Source organism: Microcebus murinus, chromosome 2 (genome assembly GCF_040939455.1).
Source record: "Microcebus murinus isolate Inina chromosome 2, M.murinus_Inina_mat1.0, whole genome shotgun sequence".
In the NCBI taxonomy this organism is placed as follows: Eukaryota; Metazoa; Chordata; class Mammalia; order Primates; family Cheirogaleidae; genus Microcebus; species Microcebus murinus.
This window is the reverse complement of record NC_134105.1, coordinates 113,940,650-113,963,064: the sequence shown is the minus strand read 5'-3', so window position 1 is coordinate 113,963,064 and position 22,415 is coordinate 113,940,650. Positions and strand designations below refer to the sequence as shown.

The 22,415-nt window shown below is 40.3% G+C and overlaps 1 protein-coding gene across 2 annotated transcripts; it reads left to right on the top strand.

Annotated features, from left to right (window-relative positions):
- The first annotated feature begins 3,239 nt into the window (after positions 1–3,239).
- TADA1 (transcriptional adaptor 1) lies at positions 3,240–21,025 on the top strand. Of its 2 annotated transcripts, XM_012745305.2 has the most exons (8): positions 3,241–3,461; positions 8,501–8,592; positions 8,848–8,913; positions 13,712–13,809; positions 15,245–15,454; positions 16,725–16,876; positions 18,944–19,106; positions 19,809–21,025. In XM_012745305.2, the coding sequence occupies exons 1-8, from the start codon at positions 3,388–3,390 to the stop codon at positions 19,959–19,961; spliced, it is 1,008 nt and encodes a 335-aa protein (XP_012600759.1). In that variant the 5' UTR covers positions 3,241–3,387; the 3' UTR covers positions 19,962–21,025. The 2 variants fall into 2 exon arrangements, with proteins under 2 accessions (XP_075856468.1, XP_012600759.1); XM_076000353.1 differs by lacking the exon at positions 8,848–8,913 and having other exon boundaries at positions 3,240–3,461.
- Positions 21,026–22,415: the final 1,390 nt, after the last annotated feature.

The following is a 22,415-nucleotide window of genomic DNA, read 5'->3' as shown; positions in this document are numbered from 1 at the left end:
AAATCTTGGATAAAGACAGAATAATAATTAGAGAATCTCCAGAGGTGGAACATCTCACCCCAAACTCAACATCAAATTCTAAATGCAACAGAAGACAACAAATATTGGTGAGGATGTGGAGAAATTGGAGCCCTTGGACGCTGTTGGTGGGAATGCAAAATGGTGCAGTGACTATGGGAAACAGAGTAAGGTTTCCTAAAAAAATTAAAAGACAGAATTATCATATGATCCAGCAATCCCACTTACGGGTATTTATCCCAAAGAATTGAGATCAGAATCCTGAAGAGATATTAGCACTCCTATGTTCATTGTAGCACTGCTCACAATAGCCAAGATGTGCAAACAACATAAATGTCCCTGGACAGATCAATGGATAAAGACAATATGGTGTATACATACAATGGAATACTATTGGCTTTTAAAGAGAAGGAAATTCTGCAATACACGACAACACAGATGAACCCCGAGGACAGACATTATACTAAGTGAAATAAGCCAGTCACAACAAGACAAATACTGCTGCATGATTCGGCTTATATGGGTATTTAAGATAGAAAAATTTATAGAATTGAAGAGTGGAATGGTATTTGCTAGAGGATGGTGAGAGGGGATATAGGAGTTATTAATCATAGTTTCAGTCGAGTAAGATGAGCAGGGTCTAGAGAGCTGCATTACAACATTGTACCTGGAGTGAGCAATAATGTACTATACACTTCAAAGTTTGTTAAAAGATAGATCTCATATTATACCACAAAAATACCACAATAAACAAATCCCAATGCCAAAAATCCAGTTCTTAACAAAATACAGAATGGGAAGAATTAAGGCGGCAGAAGCCAAGCTTTCATAAATATTTAAGTAAAACACTATGAAAATAAACTTTTTGGAGGGTTTTCCTTTGTACACAATTATATTTATGAGGAAAAGGAGTTGCATAAAAACAGGCAATATATAATATATGACTAATATCATCAACCTTCAGTTATCCATCTGATGAAATGGAAAAAAGATATGAAAAAATATAAATAATGGAAAATTTTATTTTATATATATGAAGAACATATGAATATATATTTATACATACACATCTAAGTGTTTATGAGAACGACTCATAAATACCTAGATACTAGGGAAGGTTGGGTCCTCAGATAATGTCTGTTCCCAATGTCCTATTGAGTTGACTGTACTAGTTATCCTCAAACCAGTTTGTAACCAGCTACAGGATGATACAAAAAATGGATCAAAAGAAAAACAAAAAAACAAACCCCCCCAAAATTAGACTAAACTATCATTTGTCAAGTTCTTTACATTTTATAAAGCACTTTGATACACGTTTTCTGAACATATTTAATAGTTGGCGGTATGCATTATACAAGTATTGCTATAACTAAAAGGATTTAGAATTAATTTCTTTAAAGTAAACTGCCAAATTACAAGTGGTTTTGGTGTTCATTTCTATTAAGTACTACCTTGTTTGGTTAGATGTCCACTTGTATATATTATATTGTTTAACACTACAGTTTAAATGGACATTTAACTGAATACACTAAAATTAGTGCTAATAGGTGTAAAAGTGCTGAGAAAGAAAGGAATATTTAATTGAACTAGATGTAGAGGTATGAGTGTTGTCAAGTATGGATTCAAGAAGAAAGAAAATCTTTGAGACCCGTCATTCTTAGTGGCTAGGTAGAGACGGGGATGATGATATATTCCTAGAATATATACCTAGATGTCTGTACCCTTTCCTGGTCCTGTTGAATTGATCCTTTAATAGGTTCACATATATCCTGATTGAAATAAATGGAGGTAGATACTCATTAATCTCAAAACCAGCAGAGAGGAGGTATGTATAAAGACTGAGCCATGTGGTTTGTTATAGAAAGTCAAGTTAACTGGAATGCAGAGCACAAGTGTGGGAGTGACGGAAGCAAGCCAGGGTGTGTGGAGGGTACACAGGTAAGCTGAGTTCAGGCCATGAGAAAATTTGAACGCTGGAGTCTGGAATTTGTTCCGCAGACATTGGGGAGCCATGGAAAGTTTAAACGGATGATTAATAAACAAAGCAAAATTTTTTTTAAAAGGGTGAGAATTTCTCTGGAGTGTTGACACAAGACAGGAAGACTTTACATGCCTTGTTTAAGAGTACCAGGCACATGATAGGATAGGAGGTCATTGTATGAATTCGGTCCAAATGAAGAGCAGGTGCCCAGCCAGCCCTACGGGCCACGCTGCAGCCAGCGAGGGCTGACGAATTTAGGTTGGCTGCAAGGATGAAATTGAATGTACGAACAGACTTGACGGGGGCCTCCGTGCAGAAATTACACAAGATTTAAAAGCCATTTAGGATTATTTCAAATCTTTTGAGAAGCAATTTGACAACATGCATCAAGGCATTTATAAATATTCCCATCGTTTGAACCAGTAATTCTATTTGTGGGACTCTATCCTAAAGTAATAATCTTAAAAGGAGGAAAAACTTTATGCATAAAAAGTTTATTACAGTTTTACTTTTAATAGAGAAAAATGAAAACAGTCTCTAACAACTGGGGAACTAGCTATTGTGTACATTTTATCTGTGGGGGTATTTAATATGCTGTCATTAAAATTATGAGTATAACGGCAATGTAATACAACGGGTAAATACTTCTAAATTTAAAAAAGATGTGAAATTGAACATAGAGGTATGGTTAGAAGTTATGGGGAGGGTGACGGTGAGGGAGAAGTCTCAGAAGGGTTTGTCAGGGGGTGGTAAAACACGTTTCTTTTGTCTTTATACTTCTGTGTATTCTCCCAGTGTTTTATAATTACGATACTTAATTTACTCAGCAAATATTTACTGAGCGTCTACTACGTGCCAGGCGCTCCTCTAGGAACTGGGGCAAATAGTGAATGAAACACAACTCTTGTCTGGCATATTGGATGATGAGCGCTCAGTAAAAAAAAATACGACAAGGAAAGAGAACAAAATTGATACTACATCTACTTTTTGACCCGGAGAGGGAAAACTATTCCTCCCGGTACACAGCGAGTCTAATCCGGAAGCGGCCCAGGGGTCACAGGCCGAAAGGGCTGAGACGCGCCCGCCCTGCAGGCGCCGCGGCAGCCGGGGCGGGGCGGGGCCGGCGGGTTAGGTTGGGCGCGCGACAAGGTAAAGCCGGTCACGTGACTCGAGGGGGCGGGAGGACGAGAACAGAGTTTGGCTGGGCACCTTCCCTACAAAAAGGCGGGCGGAGCCGAAAACCAAACAAACGTCCTCCGAGCGATTGGGGGGTGGGACCGACGGGAGCGAGCTCAGCTCCCAGCGCCGAGGCCTTCCGCCGAGTTGGTTTTTCGGTTGTTGGTCCCCGCGGCCGGGCGGTCCGCGGTCGGGCGGAGACGCGCGGAGCAATGGCGACCTTTGTGAGCGAGCTGGAGGCGGCCAAGAAGAACCTGAGCGAGGCCCTGGGCGACAACGTGAAACAGTAAGAGCTGCCCCGGCGCGGCCTCCGGGCCGGCACGCGCGCGCCCTCCTGGCCTCGGGCTGCCGACCCCGCCGGCCCGAGGCCTGCGCGTCTCCGCGTCCGCGGCGGCGGCGGGGCCTCCGGGTTTCCCGGGCCGGGGCGGGGCGGGCCGCCCGGCCTCACCCCGCGGGAGGGCCCGGCCTCCTCGGCGGCGACCGGGGCCGGGCGGGCGCGCTCGCCGCCGCGGCTCTGCCCTGGGTGGGGCGGGCGGAGCGTGCTTCCCGCCCCGGGGCCTGCGGACAGGTCCGGGTCCCCGCACACGGGGGCCGCACGCGTGAGCCCGGCCTGGGGCTGAGCGAGCCGGAGCCCGACGCGCCCGGCCGGAGAGGGCGGGCACTGCGCAGGGCGGCCCGCGCCCCGAGGGCTTCCTGGAGGCGGAGGCCTATTGAGCTCGAGTGGTATGCCAGGCATTAGTTAGCGAGCGCTTTGGCTGGAATTTCGGAAGGCTGACGGACCCTCCTGTAAAATGATAGTCATCGGACACTGCGACAATTACAGCGACGATAGCAGTAGGGGACATTTAAACTCCCTTTAAGCGCTCCACAGGCAGTGGCTCCTCTAATCCTCACAACACGTACCAGACTGGCACAATTATTATTCCCATTTGGTAGATGGGAAGACTGAGACCTAGCGAGGTTAAGTAACTCTTTAAAAACCACTACCAGGATGGGGGCCTCCGCTTATGCCTTACAGGGGGTGTGAAGGATCCCAGAGGGCCCGTGGCTCACGCCTGTAATCCTAGCACTCTGGGAGGCCGAGGTGGGAGGATCATTTGAGCTCAGGAGTTGGAGACCAGCCTGAGCAAGAGCGAAACCCCGTCTCTACTAAAAAATAGAAAGAAATTAGCTGGACAACTAAAAATACAGAAAAAAAATTAGCCAGGAATGGTAGTGCGTGCCTGTAGTCCAAGCTACAGTGGAGACTGAGGCAGGAGGACTGCTTGAGTTTGAGGTTGCTGTGAGGTAGGATGAAGCCAGGGCACTCACTCTAGCCTGGGCAACAGAGTTAGACTCTGTATCAAAAACAGAAAAACAAACAAAAAAAAATCCCAGAGGCGTCCAGCCTTCAGCTAGGTTATTATGGTGGAGGACCCAGTACCCAGTCGGGTCAGATGCAGAATGGGTGAGGGTATAATCAATATCCAGCGAAGGCCAAAGCCAAATAATATCCTAGAAGGAACCTCTGAGATACAAGGATAAATTGGGAAATTTTCAAAACGCTATTACAACTTTATTTTCCAAAAACATAGAAAGCAAATTTGAAACATTTAAAATTATAGTGCGGGTGTTGTTGATGCTATCTGGCTTCTGTGGTATTCTGCATATTTGCATTACGCAATAAAATGATGTTGGTGGAGGAGCAAGGTGTTTGTGAGTACTTTCTCTCCAACACTTTTCTTCTTTTCATCTTTCTTTGTTCTTTACTATGACTGGATTGAAGTTACTTGGCTTGGATGTCACAAGTGATTTTTGGAGTTTTTCCTTCATGTGACATTTTGGGGTAGCAGATTTGACAGTCTACTTTTCATCCTAACAAAATACTAATAAATCACACTTCCACAAAGACTAGACTTAAAATCTAATCAATTATTGTAGTATAATTATTTAATTTGGGGTAAACATTTATTGACTCTTAAAGAATGTTCCACTGACAGTTATCTTTTAATATTCATGTTAACTGTCAGTCTGTTGCTTATTTAATTAAAAATTCTTTTTTTTCTTACTAAATTTTTTTTTATTTCGGCATATTATGGGGGTACAGATTTTAAGGTTTCAATAAATGCCCGTCCCCCCTCCCCCCCACAATTCCCAGTCTCCAGCATGACCATCCCCCACATGGTGCACATCTCACTCATTATGTATGTATATACCAGCTCCCCTCCCCCCTGCCCAATACCCTATTACTGTAGTACCTGTGTGTCCACTTAGATGCTGTTCAGTTAATACCAGTTTGCTGGTGAGTATATGTGGTGCTTGTTTTTCCATTCTTGGGATACTTCACTTAGTAGTATAGGTTCCAGCTCTAACCAGGAAAATATAAGATGTGCTATATCACGGTTGTTTCTTAGAGCTGTAATTAAAAATTCTTAATCATTTTAATAGGTAAAATGGACAGCTTTTACCTTCATTATTATAGCTTTTTACTTTTGTAATACTGATAAAATTTACATTTTGTAAGCATGATAGGAGATGTTTCATTCTGTTCCATCTAGAATGCTTGCAAATATCTGAAAGTGAATGTTTATATACCACAGTAAATCTTAAGGACCTTGCTTGTGAGACAATTGACTTTAATGCTGATTAGATGCATTGGTGACCTCTGTGATCGCACACTCATCAATTACACACAGGTTTGGGGCTGCCAGAAGTGTTTTCATAGTTAGCATTCTTTGTTCAGTTTCCCCCTTTTTTTTTGTAATGGAAAATTATCTTTAATGTGTATAAAATTCCCCAAAACAAATGTAAACCAAACCATAACAAAACAGACAAATCAATAAGCCAACAAATTGCTGTACATATAACCTTATTCAGTTTTTAAAGGCCAAAACCGATTGTCTGATGTTGGTCAAATACCAATGCTGTAGCTAAATTTGGTGCATTTGTAGTGTGAATACCCACTAGCAATGCAGTCAAAAGAGGTTTGTGTGCCTGGAACAGTATTGTTCTGTATTTGTTTTTCTGTTCTCTCATTGTCCTTTTCCCCGTCTGCTCCTTAAAGTGTGCCTCTTGGTTAAATAGTCTAATATTGCTATACTGTACAATCATTTCTCACATTTCCCCCATACGCAGTTTGTTTTGGTTTGTACAACCTCGCCATTTAAATGTGGTCGTTGGTGGTAGGAAACACATAAGGTTATACAAGAAACCTGGATATGAATACTCTGCTGTTTATCCAGGGGTCCAGATGCCCTTTACGTCTGACTGGGTCACACTGTGTGCCCATGTCAGGCCCTGCAGAGACACAGGCTTCGCTGGCCACTCATTTTGTATAGTATACTCAGTAAAGTGTCACGTTGAGATAGTTGTTTAATTTTTTTTGAGGTCTTTTTCATGTTATTTAATTTTCTCCAGGTTATCTCCAGTGCTTCTTAGTCTGACTCACACTCCTCACACATCATCCTCACCTTCATAGAGATTGACTAACTTTGTTTTTGGTATTATCGGGGGAAACAGTCATTTTTCTGTGGTTATACTGTGAGTTAACAAAGGGACCAGAATCCGGGAACAAGTATTCTATTGATAACTCTTGATAGTCAGTCCTGGCTATTGGGGCTAGAAAGTTTGCCTTTGGAGAAGACAGATAGCATCATTTTGGCAGAGTAGTTCTGGAACAAGTTCAGTGCTCTAGATATGGTTTCTGTTAGCATCTTTCTTGTAAAATAGTGACACAGGGCTTTTAAATAATAGTTTTCCTCCTATTACTCTTTATCCTTTGTTGGATAGAATGAGATAGGAAAAGACTTTTTTGTGGAGCTTTATTTCATTTCATTATTATTCCTGCTCTTTTAAGAAAGTAGTAAAGTGTGCATTGCTGGGAAGTTACTATTGACCTGGTGAGTAATGAATGTGTGGATATCAGGTGGAAGGGGTGCCAAGCTCTAGAGCTACAAATGTTTTACTGTTGAGTGAAATGGGCCTGAACGGTGGCAGTGTCATGGGATTTGGGCCATTTAAGGCTCTGTAAAAGCTGGGGGCGTGCTCCTGTAAAAAAAAAAAATGCACATGAACCCAAAGCTTTGCATGCAGTTGCTCACTTATGTAGTCAGTTACATACAGAGGTGGTCACGGACATGACTTGAAGCTAATACACATACAGAAGTCTGGATATAATAAGGCAGTGAGAGCATTAAGGCATTTCATTCAGAAATCTGATTTTTTTTTTCTGTTAAGAGCTCAAATGAGCATTAGAAAGTAAGTGGGTTTGAATTGAAAGTGACAGAACAAGTACTGAGTAATTTTTAATCCTGTTCCATGAACAAGAGGCAGCTTCCTTAAGGACCGAAACAAGGGTTGTGAATGTGATGTGAAAAACCATATGTTTTACTGTTATTTCTAACACTGTTACTAAGGTATAAAAGGTCAAATCATTTTTTTCCTACCAGTTACCTAGCAATATTAGGTGTTGGTTTTCACTTTAAAAAAAAGAAAACCATTAAGTTTCTCATGTCCATAGATACTTTCTTTGTGGTGAAAATGTGTTTAGAAACCCATTTCTTCAGCCAGTTAGATTAAAAATTGAGTCCATCTGAAAGGAAAGATACTGTCCATAATGAGTATAAATGATCATTCCCCTCTCTGTAAAACATGTACACATTTTAAAATATAGATCTTAAATGTAGCATTCTGGAGAGTAGGTCTTTTAGAAAAGTGACAGAGAGAGAGAAAGGTATAGCTGTGTTTTTTGCTAAGGGAATCAGAAGTCCAATTCTGCGAATACCTGCCAGTCTCCTTTTAGGGAGGGATTTCCTATCTGTTTCTTTGTTGGTATTCTAATTCCTAGGGGTACTAGTGAGCTAGGCCTGCTGTAACAAAATGCCACAGATTACTTGGTTTATATGACAGAAATTTATTTTCTCACTGTTTTGGAAGCTAGAAGTTCAAGAGCAAGGTGTTGGCAGGCTTGGCTTCTTTTGAGGCCTCTCCTACAGATGACAGCCTTCTTTTCTTGCTGCGCGTTCACATGGTGGTGGTTCTGTACGGGCACATGTCTGGTGTCTTTGTATCCTAATCTCCTCCTCTTATAAGGACACCAATCCTGTTGGATTAGGGCCACTCCTAATGGCCTCATTTTCATTTAATTACCTCTTTCAAGGTCTCCAAGTGCAGTCATGTTCTGAGGTACTGGGGTTAGGGCTTTAACGGATGAATTGGGGGTGGTGGTGCACAATTCAGCCCGTAACCCCAAGGAATGCAATTCCTCCCCTGGGAGTTGGAGCCTGTAAGGTGAGCTTGAGGAAGAAGCCAAATCTGTGGTTCTTAATGTTGTTTCTGCCTCTACAGATACTGGGCTAACTTAAAGTTGTGGTTCAAGCAGAAGATCAGCAAAGAAGAGTTTGACCTTGAAGCTCATAGACTTCTCACACAGGATAATGGTAAAATAATTATCTGAGGAGTTATTTTGCTCTTCTGAAGTTCTCCCAGATGTTCAATAAATTAAAGCTTTGCCACTTTATAAAAAATAAAATTTTGGTTTTGGTGGTGTATAAGGTCATCTTAATAATGTGAATATTTAAACTTAAGTATAAAGAATGACAGAGTAGGAGACATCTAAAATTCTTACAGGCTAAAGTGGTTTCTTCATATTGAAAATATTTCGTATCTGACTTGTGACAATCTTTCCTTTTCAGTACATTCTCACAACGATTTCCTCCTGGCCATTCTCACACGTTGTCAGATTTTGGTTTCTACACCAGGTAAGGGAATAGAAATACTTCCAGTGTACGTCAGCCAGCAAAGCCCATGGCACATTTGGCTTTAGCTTCCTCTGACAGGCACATCTGGTGTTTGAGATGAAATGTTCTTGGAACTGCTCAGAAGAAGAATTTTATTATGTGAGATATGAATTCTTTTACAGACCTTTTTATTTATTTATTTATTTTGATTTTGATTTGGGTTTCTTTATTTTTATTTTCTATTTTTTTTGTGAGGAGGGGTGGTGTTTAGTTGCCTTGTTTGTTTTTATTGAGACAAAGTCTCACTCTATGGCCCTGGGTAGAGTACAGTGGTGTCATTGTAGTTCACTGCAACCTCCAAGCTATCCTCCTGCCTCAGCCTACAGACTTTTTAACGCAGGTGATTTTCTTATACCTAGGTTGATTTTAGGTCTTTACTCCCTACTCTGCTGCATTTTAGATTACTTAAGAAGCGAGGAAGAGGATGGGAGGTCAGGATGAAGAGGGTGAGGGAAATGAAGACAGGGCCTTTGGTGCTATAAGATATTCTGTAGATAGAGGGGAGATGAATTAGTGGAGGGAAAACCACAATGTATGTGGAAAACCCGGGCTTTCACTTGTATTCTTAAGTAAGATAAGCATCTGGAAGGTAGAGTTTTAGCACGTGAATTTGGTTGATTATTGGTAGAGGACAATTGGTAGGGAAGGAATAGGCTCATGTTGGGGTGGTGGGTGGAAACTAAACCTTTTACTACAACCTAAAGAGGGATAAATAGAAACACTGACTCCTTTACCCCTAACTTTTTGGAGCTTAAGTGGTAGATTAAGTTACAGATCACCTCTTTCAACCATCTTATTTTAATCAGTCACTCAAAAACAAACAAATACATTGAGAACCTCCCTTATGATAAGAGTCGTCCTGTACTCTGTTAGAAACTTAGATTGATAGCCACCTCCTCCTGGAGATTAATTTTTTTTTTTAAAGTCTAGGGAGAGTCTGATGATCATATGTCAAAAGCCCATGTTGTATCTAGAAACTGCTGGTATTTTGTGTCATCCCTCTCTGTAACCTCTACCGAATGATAAAAATTTACTTAGGATTTCCAACACCTAGTTCTTCTACCCTCAGAGAAGTTGTTATTGATGTAAAGTGTGGTAAACAGCGAGCACTTGTTTATAGAAGTTGGTGCTGGAGGGCACAGTGGCTGCTCCCCTTAACTCTCACCATACCTGTTGATGCACATTCTCACACTGGGCCAGAGTTTTAATGTTCTAGACGTTCTATTTAATTTAAATAGAAGTAGACTTAAGCCATACCACACTTTTTTTTATTTGAGACAGAGTCTCACTCTTGCCCGGGCTAGAGTGCCGTGGTGTCAGCCTAGCTCACAGCAACCTCAAACTCCTGGGCTCAAGCAATCCTTCTGCCTCAGCCTCCGAGGACTATAGGCATGTACCACCATGCCTGGCTAATTTTTTCTGAATATTTTTAGTTGTCCAGCTAATTTCTTTCTATTTTTAGTAGAGACGGGGTTTTGCTCTTGCTCAGGCTGGTCTCGAACTCCTGAGCTCAAATGATCCTCCCACCTCGGCCTCCCAGAGTGCTAGGTGTGAGCCACTGCGCCCGGCCTAGCCATACCACTTTTATGTCCAAAGTTAGATCATAAAGATAAATCTACTTTGTCCTGTATAATTTAATTTGATCAGTCCAACATTGTGAGGATTAGATCTTTCTTTGTAGGTAGGTATATTATAAAGTGCCACATACTCAAATCATAAGTGGAATGGTCAGAAATAAAAACCCTGGTTGATAGGAGTCAAGAGACTTAGGTTCAAGTTTATGTTTTGCCACTAGTTTGGCAAATATGTAAGTACTTACTTGGGCATCGTTAGCTTTCACATTTATTGAATAGGTTTAGTAATATTTGCCCTATAGGATTATGGAAAAGCAGATGAAAGAACATGTAAAAATTGCTTTTCAAGGAAAAAAATGCCAAACAAATATGAAGTATTAGTAAGTATAGGTGGTTGACTTTAATTAAATAAAAACCTTTGATATTCTTGAATGTCTGTTAATGGTTATTTAAAAATAAGTGAAAAAACTTCCCATTTGGAATTTGAGAATATAAATATATTTCTCCATCAAACACCCAAAACTTATTTCCTCAAGATGAAAATAATATTTACTAGGAGCAAAGAGATGATTTCTTTTAAAAGCAAAATATAGTTATTTATACTTAATAATTTTGGATGGGTCGTTTTATTGACTGTAGTATGCTAGACACATTATCTTTAATCCTCACAACAGTTCTATAGGGTGGATGTTGGCCTCTTTTTATAGATAAGGAAACAAACTTCAGAGAAGAGAAAACGAATTTGCACGACACCCTGTCCAGCTAGTAAGTGGAAGTGCTGGATCAAACTGAAATCTAAGTGCTGCTGGAAAGCCCTCCCTCGTGTCAGGGTGGTCCTTGCTGTGCTGTGCTTCCTGGCCCAAAGCATTTGGCCACACAGCAGCAGCTCGCAAGCTCCTGTTTGCAGGCCTGCTCCTGTGCAGCATCCTCTGCATGGGCGCTGAAGCCAGGCTTCTGCTGAAGCCTGCTTCCTTGTCATCATTTAGCATCCAGTTCCATTCTACCAGGAATAAATTTCTTTGGGAAGTCATCTAGGATTGGCTGACCTTATCAAGGGTGTGCCAAAGATGGAGAAAAGAAACTTGACTTCCCGAATAGTTGTTTTTTAACTGAGGAACTTAGAGTATTATTTTTCCCAAAATTTTAGAGACTTTTCTTTCCAAAAATATAAAAATGGTAGTTAACGTTTTACTGTGATTATGGGTGATTTTTCTTTTCATTCTTAATCAATTTGGGAGGGGTATTTTGTTCAAGTGTGTAATACTATAATGAACTTGTATTTGGGTTTTTTTAAAACAATATATGTTCACTTTTTTAAAAAATCTATAGCACAGAGGGTTTTATGATAAAAAGCTTTTTCCCCCCTCCTAGACCTATTCCCAAAGGCAACTACTTGTGTTTTTTATTCTTCTGGTGGGACCTCCATACCCCCTCATAGTTGCCTTAATTTGTTTCTGATTTTACTGATTTTCTGTCTCTTTGTCTTATTGCTGTGTTCTTTGAGATTTCTTCAGCTCTAATCTTTTAGCCTTCCTGTTTAATATATTCTTTAATTCAGCAATTTTTATAGCATCCTCTTCTTGTTTTATGGATATATATCATATCCAACTTTTATGAGACTACCAGTTAGAAATTTATCAAGGTCCTTTTGCATTTCCTCTCTAGGACCTCTATTTGTCGGTTTAGGTTGGGCTTTCTTGTCCTGTTTCAGAATATCATCAGATGTCCAGTGATTCATTGTTGTCCTTTTCATATTTATTAATAAGAATGAAGCATAGAACTACCTGGAGACTTTGCTTTACAATGAGCTGACAGGAACCCAGCTATTAAACTGGGGGTCCCCCAAATACCATTATGCAGAGAGCTTTGCCCTAGGGTGCTAGCATTCATAGCAATTACTGTAGTAAATCCCAGTAATTTTGTTCAGTTTAACTAGAGAAGAGTCCTTCATTCCCATCCCACCATCCCCTGCCCCCATTATAAATACCCTGTGCATGGGAGTGAGCAGGGCTGCCCTCAGGGTGTGTGAGCTACAGTTCACAGAAGGTCCCTGCACTTGATTTGCTGCTCTACCAGCATCTTGAAATTCTTAATTTTTTTTTTTTTTTGAGACAGAGTCTCGCTTTGTTGCTTAGGCTAGAGTGAGTGCCGTGGCGTCAGCCTAGCTCACAGCAACCTCAAACTCCTGGGCTCAAGCAATCCTTCTACCTCAGCCTCCCAAGTGGCTGGGACTACAGGCATGCCCCACCATGCCCGGCTAATTTTTTCTATATATATTATTTGGCCAATTAATTTCTTTCTATTTATAATAGAGACGGGGTCTCGCTCTTGCTCAGGCTGGTTTCGAACTCCTGACCTCGAGCAATCCGCCCGCCTCGGCCTCCCAGAGAGCTAGGATTACAGGCGTGAGCCACCGCGCCCGGCCTGAAATTCTTAATTTTGAATGTAGGGCCCTGTACCTTATTTTGTACTGAGCCCAGTCCTGGGAGTGAGGAGGGGGGTTTGTGTGGTTGATTTAAGCATATAGACCTTTTGTTAATCTTGTTTTTAGCTTTACTGATCCCTCACAGTTTCCACTGCACTCCTAGTCTCTAAATGCAGATTCTTTGTGGGTTTCTACCAGGAAGGTTGATGTGCTTCTGCCTCATTTGCCGCTTTCCTTGCCTAGCCTACGTTACTGCTTCCATTTGTCTGTTTTGTAAGTCAGCACCCTAAAAGGAGTCCATCGTAAGAATTTTTTGAGATCTCATCATGTCTGCCACTCATTTCCCTTTTTATCTCTGTTGTGGATGTGTGGCATTTACCTTCCTCTGCTTTCATTGTTAGTAGGGTCTTAGAGAGGAGATAAATACATGTGCTTACTAGTTCACCATCTTACCCTAGAAAATTTTGTCCTACTTTTATACTACTGCTACTACTACCACTAAAACAACCAATAAACATTAATTAAAAATATGAAAACATTTTGTCTTCTTAAAAAATTTTGATTACAGCTAGAAAAAAATATGACTTGAGAGACTTTTTAAATTTGTATAGAGAATTAGAGAAGATTTGAATTTAGGCATTTATTATTTATTTCCATTTCTTGAGCATTCTGTGCTTTTTAAGCCCAACATGATAACAAACTTTCAGAGTTAACAATAGTCATTATTTTCACTTATGGTTATTATTTTTCTGTCTCATAGAGGGTGCTGGATCTTTGCCCTGGACAGGGGGTTCTGCAGCCAAACCTGGAAAACCCAAGGGAAAGAAAAAGCTTTCTTCTGTTCGTCAGAAATTTGATGTAGGTTATTCTCCAATAGATCTTGAAAATGAGTGACTGAAGTACTCGTGTGATGGAACTAGCTTTAGTTTTTAAATGAATATTAAAATACTAGTAGTAGAGTTGATAAAATCAGAGGGAGTGTGATTTGGGGAGAAGGGTTTCAAAGATTGTGAGTCCTAGGTGTCTGCATTTTTATATTTTCTTGTTTTATTGCTTGAGTATTAATATGTTATCATTAGTACCTAATGATTTTTCAATTATTCAAAACTTTGCCATTGGTCTTTCTCCTCTTAAATATATTTTTTGAATGAATAATGTTTCTTAGGTTGAGGGTATCTTTTCCAAGGGTTCAGATGGCCTGGAGGCCTTTGGCAGGATCCCGGTGATGCCCAGCTGGGCCCTGAGGCATTCAGGGACCCTGGAGATGTCATAAAGGCATTTGGCAATAAAATTTGTAAACATTTTAAGTAAATTGGTTTTTTCAGTTTTTATCTAGGAAAAAAGTTTCCCAAAAGTAACCCTTTTGTAGGTTTGACTGGGTATCAATAGCTTTATCAATTAATATCAACTAACATTTATTTCTTTTCACCTTTGCTCTATGTTTTATATCAGTCATAATATTCAATCTGGAAGGCATTGATATCTCCAGAGAGGCATGCCTGGTTTAAAAAGGCACGCTTGGTAAAAAATAACAGTTTTATCCTTGGAAAATGGAAAAATAACAATGTTTGTATAATATAAACTTCAAACAGGGACAAACCGTCTTCACTGCAAATCTTGTATGTTGGCCTTATGCAGAAGCTGCCAGGGGCATGTCACCCAGTGATGACAGAGGATATGAGTGGGCTATCAGAATCCTCCAGAGGATGGCTAAGATTTTATGATTGAGAAAAACTATTTTAAGTAGTGTGATTATATTTCAGGTTCTGTACTGAGAATTGTAAGTAGAAAATGACAGTAACTAAATTGTTACACCACACAGCATTATCTTGGAATATTTATTAGATCCATCATATTGATTAGCTAGGCTTTTTAATTGAAGCATTAATTATATGTTTATATTTGCAGAACCTGATTACAGTTATACTTAAAATGTTCTGACTTGTTTGAGTATAGTTCTATATCTTCTACTTCTTTCTAATTGTTATTTTTAGCACAGGGCCATACATTCTTGATCATTAGGGTATTAATTGAATAGAATAAACTGCTATGCATACTACCATTATTCCCCTTAATTCATGTCTTCAATATTACCATGCAGTGGGTGTGAATCTGTGATTATTTGTGCATTTTACTATTTTTGCATTGTTACTATTTTTTTTTTTTTTACCCCTGTGGTATAGTTTTGGTGGCGTTAATTGGTAGGATCTCAAGTTTAATACATGGGTTACTTTTGTTTTTGTCTTAACTTGCCACTGTAACGAATAATTTTGAAAAGTTTTCTTACTCATAGCATAGATTCCAGCCTCAAAATCCCCTCTCGGGAGCCCAGCAATTTGTGGCAAAGGATCCCCAAGATGATGACGACTTGAAACTTTGTTCCCATACAATGATGCTCCCCACTCGGGGTCAGCTTGAAGGGAGGATGATAGTGACTGCTTACGAGCACGGGCTGGACAACGTCACCGAGGAGGCCGTGTCAGCTGTCGTCTATGCGGTGGAGGTGGGTTTGCTGTTGGCAGAGACGATTTTACAGACTGAATGTAACAAGCTTGCGTGTTGTTTAAAGTTATTGCCAGAAAAGGACCTAATGTCACTCTGATTTCACGAGATTGTCATTACTGAAATTGTTTTAAGTGTAGAAACCCATCACAGTCCAATGACTTGTCTTCAGTTAATAGACTAAGCTTTTCAGAAAGGTTACTCACAAACTTCTGCTTGATGTGGTTTTTACTTTGTCAACAAGGGAATAGTTTTTAAGGAAAGAAATGAGATCGAGACTCCTAAAGATTAAAGTCACTTGTTTTTTGCTGTGATATAGCATTTAAAGAGCGTTAGTCTTGGCATGTACAGTGGGGTTGTCGTCTCAGTATGCTATTTCATTCATCCATTCGTTTCATTCATTTAGTTATTTAACAAAATATACTTTGTGGTGTATAGTGCACAGTCGGGTGTCATTGGTTAATTCCTTTCAATTCTCTGGGCCTCATTTCCTCATTTGTACCTCAGAGGTAATAGCTGTCCCATGAAGTTATGAATGTTAAATGAATTCTGTGTGAAAACCTGTTATAAATTGTACAGTGATGTCTTTATATAAGACGGTCCCATTGGTATAATTGCAATATCCTTCCTGATGCTGGCTCCCTGTTAATGATGGTAGGGTGGGGCTAGTCCTATCTCTCTGTTTTCATAGATGTTCCCCAACCTTTTCTTATGTACTTGGCATATGTACTTTCTCATAAAGGTGAAGAGAAATTAAGTACCTGATTTTTTTGTGTTTATTTCCTGTATATCTGTAGTTTATTTGGCTTTCGAGAGAGCCAAGGTTCTTTTAATGCAAAGATTTTGGTGGGTTGGCTATTATAACCAATAACCTCAGATCTTGAAACAATTTTCCACATTTTAAACCAACTTTCAAGGTAACTTACCTCTTTGTAAAAAATTATTTATCTTTGTCCTTTTATTTAAAGCTGTCTAGAAATCATTTTTGAGAGAGAGGAACCAATCTAGAGATGTAAAAAACTTTTAAAATAAATTTCATGTAGAGAGAGCCCATCTTAAAGAGAACTAAGTAAAAATAAGCATGTCCCCCTCTTTCCTGTACCCTCCTACTCCCCTGGTATGGGTCATTTTGAACATTCGTTTGGTTCTAGCATATGCTAAGCCTGTTCCACATCTCCATCTAAATGCTAATAACATTTTTTGGTCAATGGAGGTTTTATGATTTGTTTTAAAGAGAAGATCATGCTATTTTTCTTTTCTTATTTTTACAGAATCACCTTAAAGATATACTGACGTCAGTTGTGTCAAGAAGGAAAGCGTACCGGTTGCGTGATGGCCACTTTAAATATGCCTTCGGCAGTAATGTGACCCCACAGCCTTACCTGAAGAATAGTGTAGTAGCTTACAACAACTTAATAGAAAGGTAAGTGAGGTATCCTGTGATTTTGTTCTATCCTTTGCTAACTGGTTACACTATTCTTATGTAATTAGACCACTGTTAAGTAATCGATTATTGTATTGCTGCAGGTTAAAGTACCTTTGACAGCAGTACAGTTTTATTTCTTAAATCCTGTCCTTGCATGATAGTGAATTATTTTGGTATGCTTTTTATTCAAAGTGAAGTGCCAGAGTTTGGCTGCCGCCTGTGGGTTTAATGTGATTGCCCCTCACTTTCGGAGGTGGAATGGAGTAATTCCCTTGGGAAGTGCATCCTGATGGCTCCCGAGAGGCAGCACCTGCCCGGTGGCGAAGTCAGAAGCATGGCCCCCGATTGTTGGGTCAAGGCTGGATTTTTATGGTGGGAGGAGGAGGAGTGGTAGATTTTTCTCGAGGTCCTCCTGTGGCTCTTGTAGCTGTAGCTCAAGATAGTGGCCTGTGCTGGGTCATCAGGTCGCTTTTGGCATCCTGTTATACAGAGGTGGTCTTGGTTCATCTCTGGGATTCCTGTGTCCTGCATTGAGGGCCTAGCACCTCTCATGTCCTGAGTCACCCCTTTATGAGACAGCCTAGATTACCTTCATCCCTGTGTTGTCTTTCTCACCTTTTGACCTCCCTTTCTCACCACCGTAAGCCCCCCCCAAAATTTCAGTCTGAATTTTAAGCCTTAGGGAAAGAAAAGCAAATATAATTTTCCTCCTGGTTACTGAAGAGACTGAATGTCCCGTGATTGCTGGATTTCGTGTATCTGGTTAGTTAGGGAGAGGAGAGGCAAAGAGATAACGGGGATGCAAGTTCAGAGAAAGATGTGATTGGGAGGGCCGGCAGGGGTGATGGTGGTGAAGAGATAACAGGAAAGGAAGGCAAGAAGTGTCGGAGGGAAAGCAGAGGGCTGGACAGAGCAGCTAGCACTGACAGCACGCATAGGAGGTTGTCTTGGTGCCCAGTTCATGGCTCTGAAGACCTTTACAGGGGTCACAGGCCCCGTTTGAAGACCATCACCTTAAATCGGGTTCACTGTTTAGATGCCGTATATGGTTCTTTATTGTCTAAATCTCATTCTGGCACATCTGTTTGGGATTACTTTCATTTTTAAGTCGTTTTTCTCTAGAGAAAAACAAGCCAAAAAAAGTGGCTCCTTGTAGTGGGTGATGTTGGGAACAGTGTCTGACCCTGGGGGGACTCCTGAGCCCCCTGTCCCCTGCCAACCAGTCCCTGCGAGGGTTTTGTCTCTCTGTGGGCTGCTTGTTACCCCGACAGGGCTGCTTTTGTCTGATGCTGCAGTCCCACGCCAGCGTTCCACTGTGCTTTCCCTGAGTTATGGCCTCGCTCTTTTGTTTTACCTCTTTGTTTCTCGGAATTGTGTAGGTTATCTCCTGCCACTGTGGTCCCCAACCCCCAGGCTCTAGAGCTCTGTCACCGCTCCCCCCCCCCCACTGCTCCCTACTTCTGTAGAAAATTATCTTTAATGATACTGGTCCCTGGTGCATGCAGAAAGGTTGGGGACAACTGTCTTATTGTATTAAGATGTAAAAATCATGCCTGACTTCTCAGCTTGTATCTGTGCTCTATTTTGGGAAATTGGTAAGACCTCAGTGACTTTTACCCACTTTCCAGTTTTGCCTGTTGCTTCTTTTGTGCTCTATCTTCTTTTCTTGCTCTTTATTTTTGAACCTACTGTCTCCAGTACCATTCACTTTCCTGTCTAAATTATTTGTTTATTTTAATATTCCTTTAGTTAAGCCCTATTATTTTTTTTCAACTGGAAGCTCGTTAAGGGCAAGAAACAATTTTGGTTCAGTATCCTAAGTAAATATTTTAATAGTGTAGACGAAGGAGGGTTAATGTGGTTGCATTATATTTTGTTTTCAACCTGATAGATGGGCTGCCTTTAAAAATTAAAATTATGGACTATTCATGTATATACTAGCGTACACTGAATGGATTTCTGATTCATTTAAAGATATTCTTAATAAGATTCTAGCAGGCTACTCCTATTCTAGTTGTTCTGTTGTTTCCATGCTGGGAATGCTTCTGAAATTTCTGTTTTCAGCCCTCCAGCCTTTTCTGCTCCCTGTGCCGGTCAGAATCCAGCTTCCCACCCGCCCCCTGACGATGCTGAGCAGCAGGCTGCGCTCCTGCTGGCCTGCGCCGGGGACACGCTGCCTGCGTCTTTGCCTCCCGTGAACATGTACGACCTTTTTGAAGCTTTGCAGGTAATTCCTGGCTCCTTGAAGTTTACCTAGGTTTAGGGGATAAGAGTTTCTTCTACTTTTTGGCTTTGTCTTTTTCGGTTTTTATTGTTTGTTATTAAAGCCATTAATACTGGCCTAATTTATGAAATCCTGAGCCCAGGAGTCCTTCCTAATTAACCTTCCCCATCTTATACCTCCCTGATAAAAGAAAAAAGTCCCCTTGTTCCCTTATTCCTATTTTAGAACCTCGTTATTGTTTTCTTATTTTACGTGGGATTCATTAACTTCTGACTTAAAGTATATAAGTTGTGTGTTTCGTTGATATAAACCCTACTTTTATATGTTGGGGAAAGTAAGTATACTAAAGTATAATTGGAGGCTGGGCGTGGTGGCTCATGCCTGTAATCCTAGCACTCTGGGATGCTGAGGCAGGAGAATCACTTGAGGTCAGGAGTTCAAGACCAGCCTGAGCAAGAGTGAGACCCCCATCTCTACTAAAAATAGAATAATTAGCTGGGTGTAGTGGTCTGCACCTGTAATCCCAGCTGCTCGGGAGGCTGGGAGAGATGGCAAGAGAATCACTTGAGCTCAGGAGTTTGAGGTTGCTGTGAGTTAGGCTGACGCCATGGCACTCTAGCCCAGGTGACAGAGTGAGACTCTATCTCAAAAAAAAAGGAAAATAATAAAGTATAATTGGAGACTTACTAATTTTTTAAATCCCAGGTACACAGGGAAGTCATTCCTACACATACTGTATATGCCCTTAACATTGAAAGGATCATCATGAAACTGTGGCATCCAAATCACGAAGAGCTACAGCAAGACAAAGTCCACCGCCAGCGCTTGGCAGCCAAGGAGGGGCTTTTGCTGTGCTAAATTAGGATTTGAGGGTATGGGACCCTCACCAGATTGATTACTGAAAATTGAATATTTTTTGGGTCCACATTTCAAGGCTGAAGTGTATAGTGTATATGTAAACTTTCCTATGGAAATGTGACATCAAGTACATTTTGTGTTGCTACTGTGAAGCCATTGACATAAATCTGATTTTGATAATGATCCATATCACTGTATGTTTGTGTTCCCAGTTATGGGAGCAGGCACTAATGAAGGTCTGTGCCTGGTGTGGAGATGTTTAGGCATCTGCGGCTTAGTGTCCTATGCTCTGTATGTAAGATAGATGACATCTTAGAACAAAGAAAGCTGTTATAACTTTGTCCCCACGATCACAGGACATCCAGGTGTTCAGTGACATATTCTGTATCTAAAAGTCTAAAATTTCTGCCTTTCTGTTGAAGAACTGTGCTCTTGGATTTTGGTTGAAATAACCTACACAGTGTTAAAAATCAGATACCACCTTTAATGACTAGTTTAATTTTTAACAGCTCTAGGTAGGCCCCTGGAAAAATTTGTCATTACAACTCCATAGAAAATATGACTTGGAAATGCTGCGTTATTACACAACATAAAGTCCTTTCTTTGCATGTAAGACCAAAACCAAACAAACAAAACCCTTGGAATGCAATTAATTAACCTTATAAAATATCTTCCCATAACTCGTTTTTTTTTAGAGTTGATAATGCCCAAAGACTTTGATTGGCAGGTTCATCTATTATTTTTATAGAATATGTTTTAAGAAATCTATACAAATTGGATTTATGCTTGATAATTCCTATTCCTGAGATATCTGTTTCTACCCTTTCAAGTGATAAAGTGAAGATAATTTACATTTGACAGTGTTACTGATAACCAACTTTGTTTTTTCAGAGATATCTTGGTTTTTGCTCAAGAATAGTGTTGATGGATAAATTAGAATGTATAGATGGGTTTGTGTAGGTCTAAATAATAGATGTATAGATTTGTATATATGGTTCCCATATCTGGATCTGTGTATTTGATTTTGTACTTTACATGTGACAAATAAACCTTTTGGGAGAAAATTTTTGTTGTTTATTAGAGTAAACATAAGGAATACTGCCTTCTATGACATATGAAAACTTTGCTTTATGAGACTTTTCAAAAAGAATATACTAAGTGAGAAAGATTAAAAAGCAGGTTCTAGTTAAGGTATGCCATTTCTTCCTTTTGTGATGTATAGATTAAGACTTAAAAATCAATGGCTTAGTTTCAGTTCTTGGCACAAGCCATTTAGAGTATTAGGAGAAATAATACTTAAGAATTTTTAGGGTTTGGAAGAATTTGAACTGATATTGAAATTAATATGGTGGTTTTGTTTTAGACTACTTATACCCCTGGACCTCAGTGCTGCCCAGGGAGTATGTGTTAAATCAGTTCCACAGATGGAGGCAGGAGCCTCAGCTGTGCCTACTGCCCAATGGCCAGGTGCCGTAGGGTTCTGTACGGCACAAAGGAAACTGCCAACAGGAAAATTCCTCATCACCCTATAGGACCTGGCCTCAATTCCTAGAGTCACCTATCTACCTGGTGGAACCACAAAACACAAGAGGCCTCCCTTTGCCTCGTATTTCAGGTCTGTTTGTGCTCTAAGATCTCTGTCCATTTCAGTCTTCCTCAAGAAATCATTTTCTAAAGTGGGGAGATGGGGCTGAAGGCAGGGCAGGAGTGTGGAAAAAGTAATACTGAGGGTTTTCAAAAGAGCCCTGGAAAGAGATTTGAACTTTGTCCCACCAAAGGCTGGCTCCACCTCTTAACACCACTGCCAGCTGTGGGGATCTTGAGTGCAGGCCCTTATAATTAGGTTAGAAAACCATGAGTGCTTATTACCAAGCATCATTCAGAAAACATAATTATTTTAATGAGGAAAAAAGCTCTTAGAAACCAGATAATTTCAGATTTAAGAGAAAAGCTTATTTTTCCTACAGGAATTTAAGTAACTGTCTTTTAGCTACAGATTTATCACTACAAAAAAACCAGGTTTGATAAAGCCTGCCTTACTTTACTAGACAGGCTGAGGGCCAGCCTAGCATATTCTCATCACCTTTGCCACCCGTGCTGTGATCGACCAAGGACAAAGTTCCTTAAATATTTCTCCTTTCCATTTCCTGAAGTGATGTTCCCAAATACCACAAATTATCTTCTAGATGATTATTCTCTTTTGACCATAGGTAAATGCCTGGGTCCTATCAGGTCCTTGACTCATACCTAAATGACTCTGGGAAGAAGAGTAAGGGTCAGAAAGCTCAATCTTAGGGGTCAGACTTGGAGGGTGTGGTCAACAGATTGGGTCAGCATTAAATTCTGATGGTTTAAAAAGGAAAGAAAAAGTCCATATTATTCATAGAGAGCAGACTACTACTTAAGTGTATGGACATAAAAAATGGCCAGGATTAATTTTACGAAAAGCATATA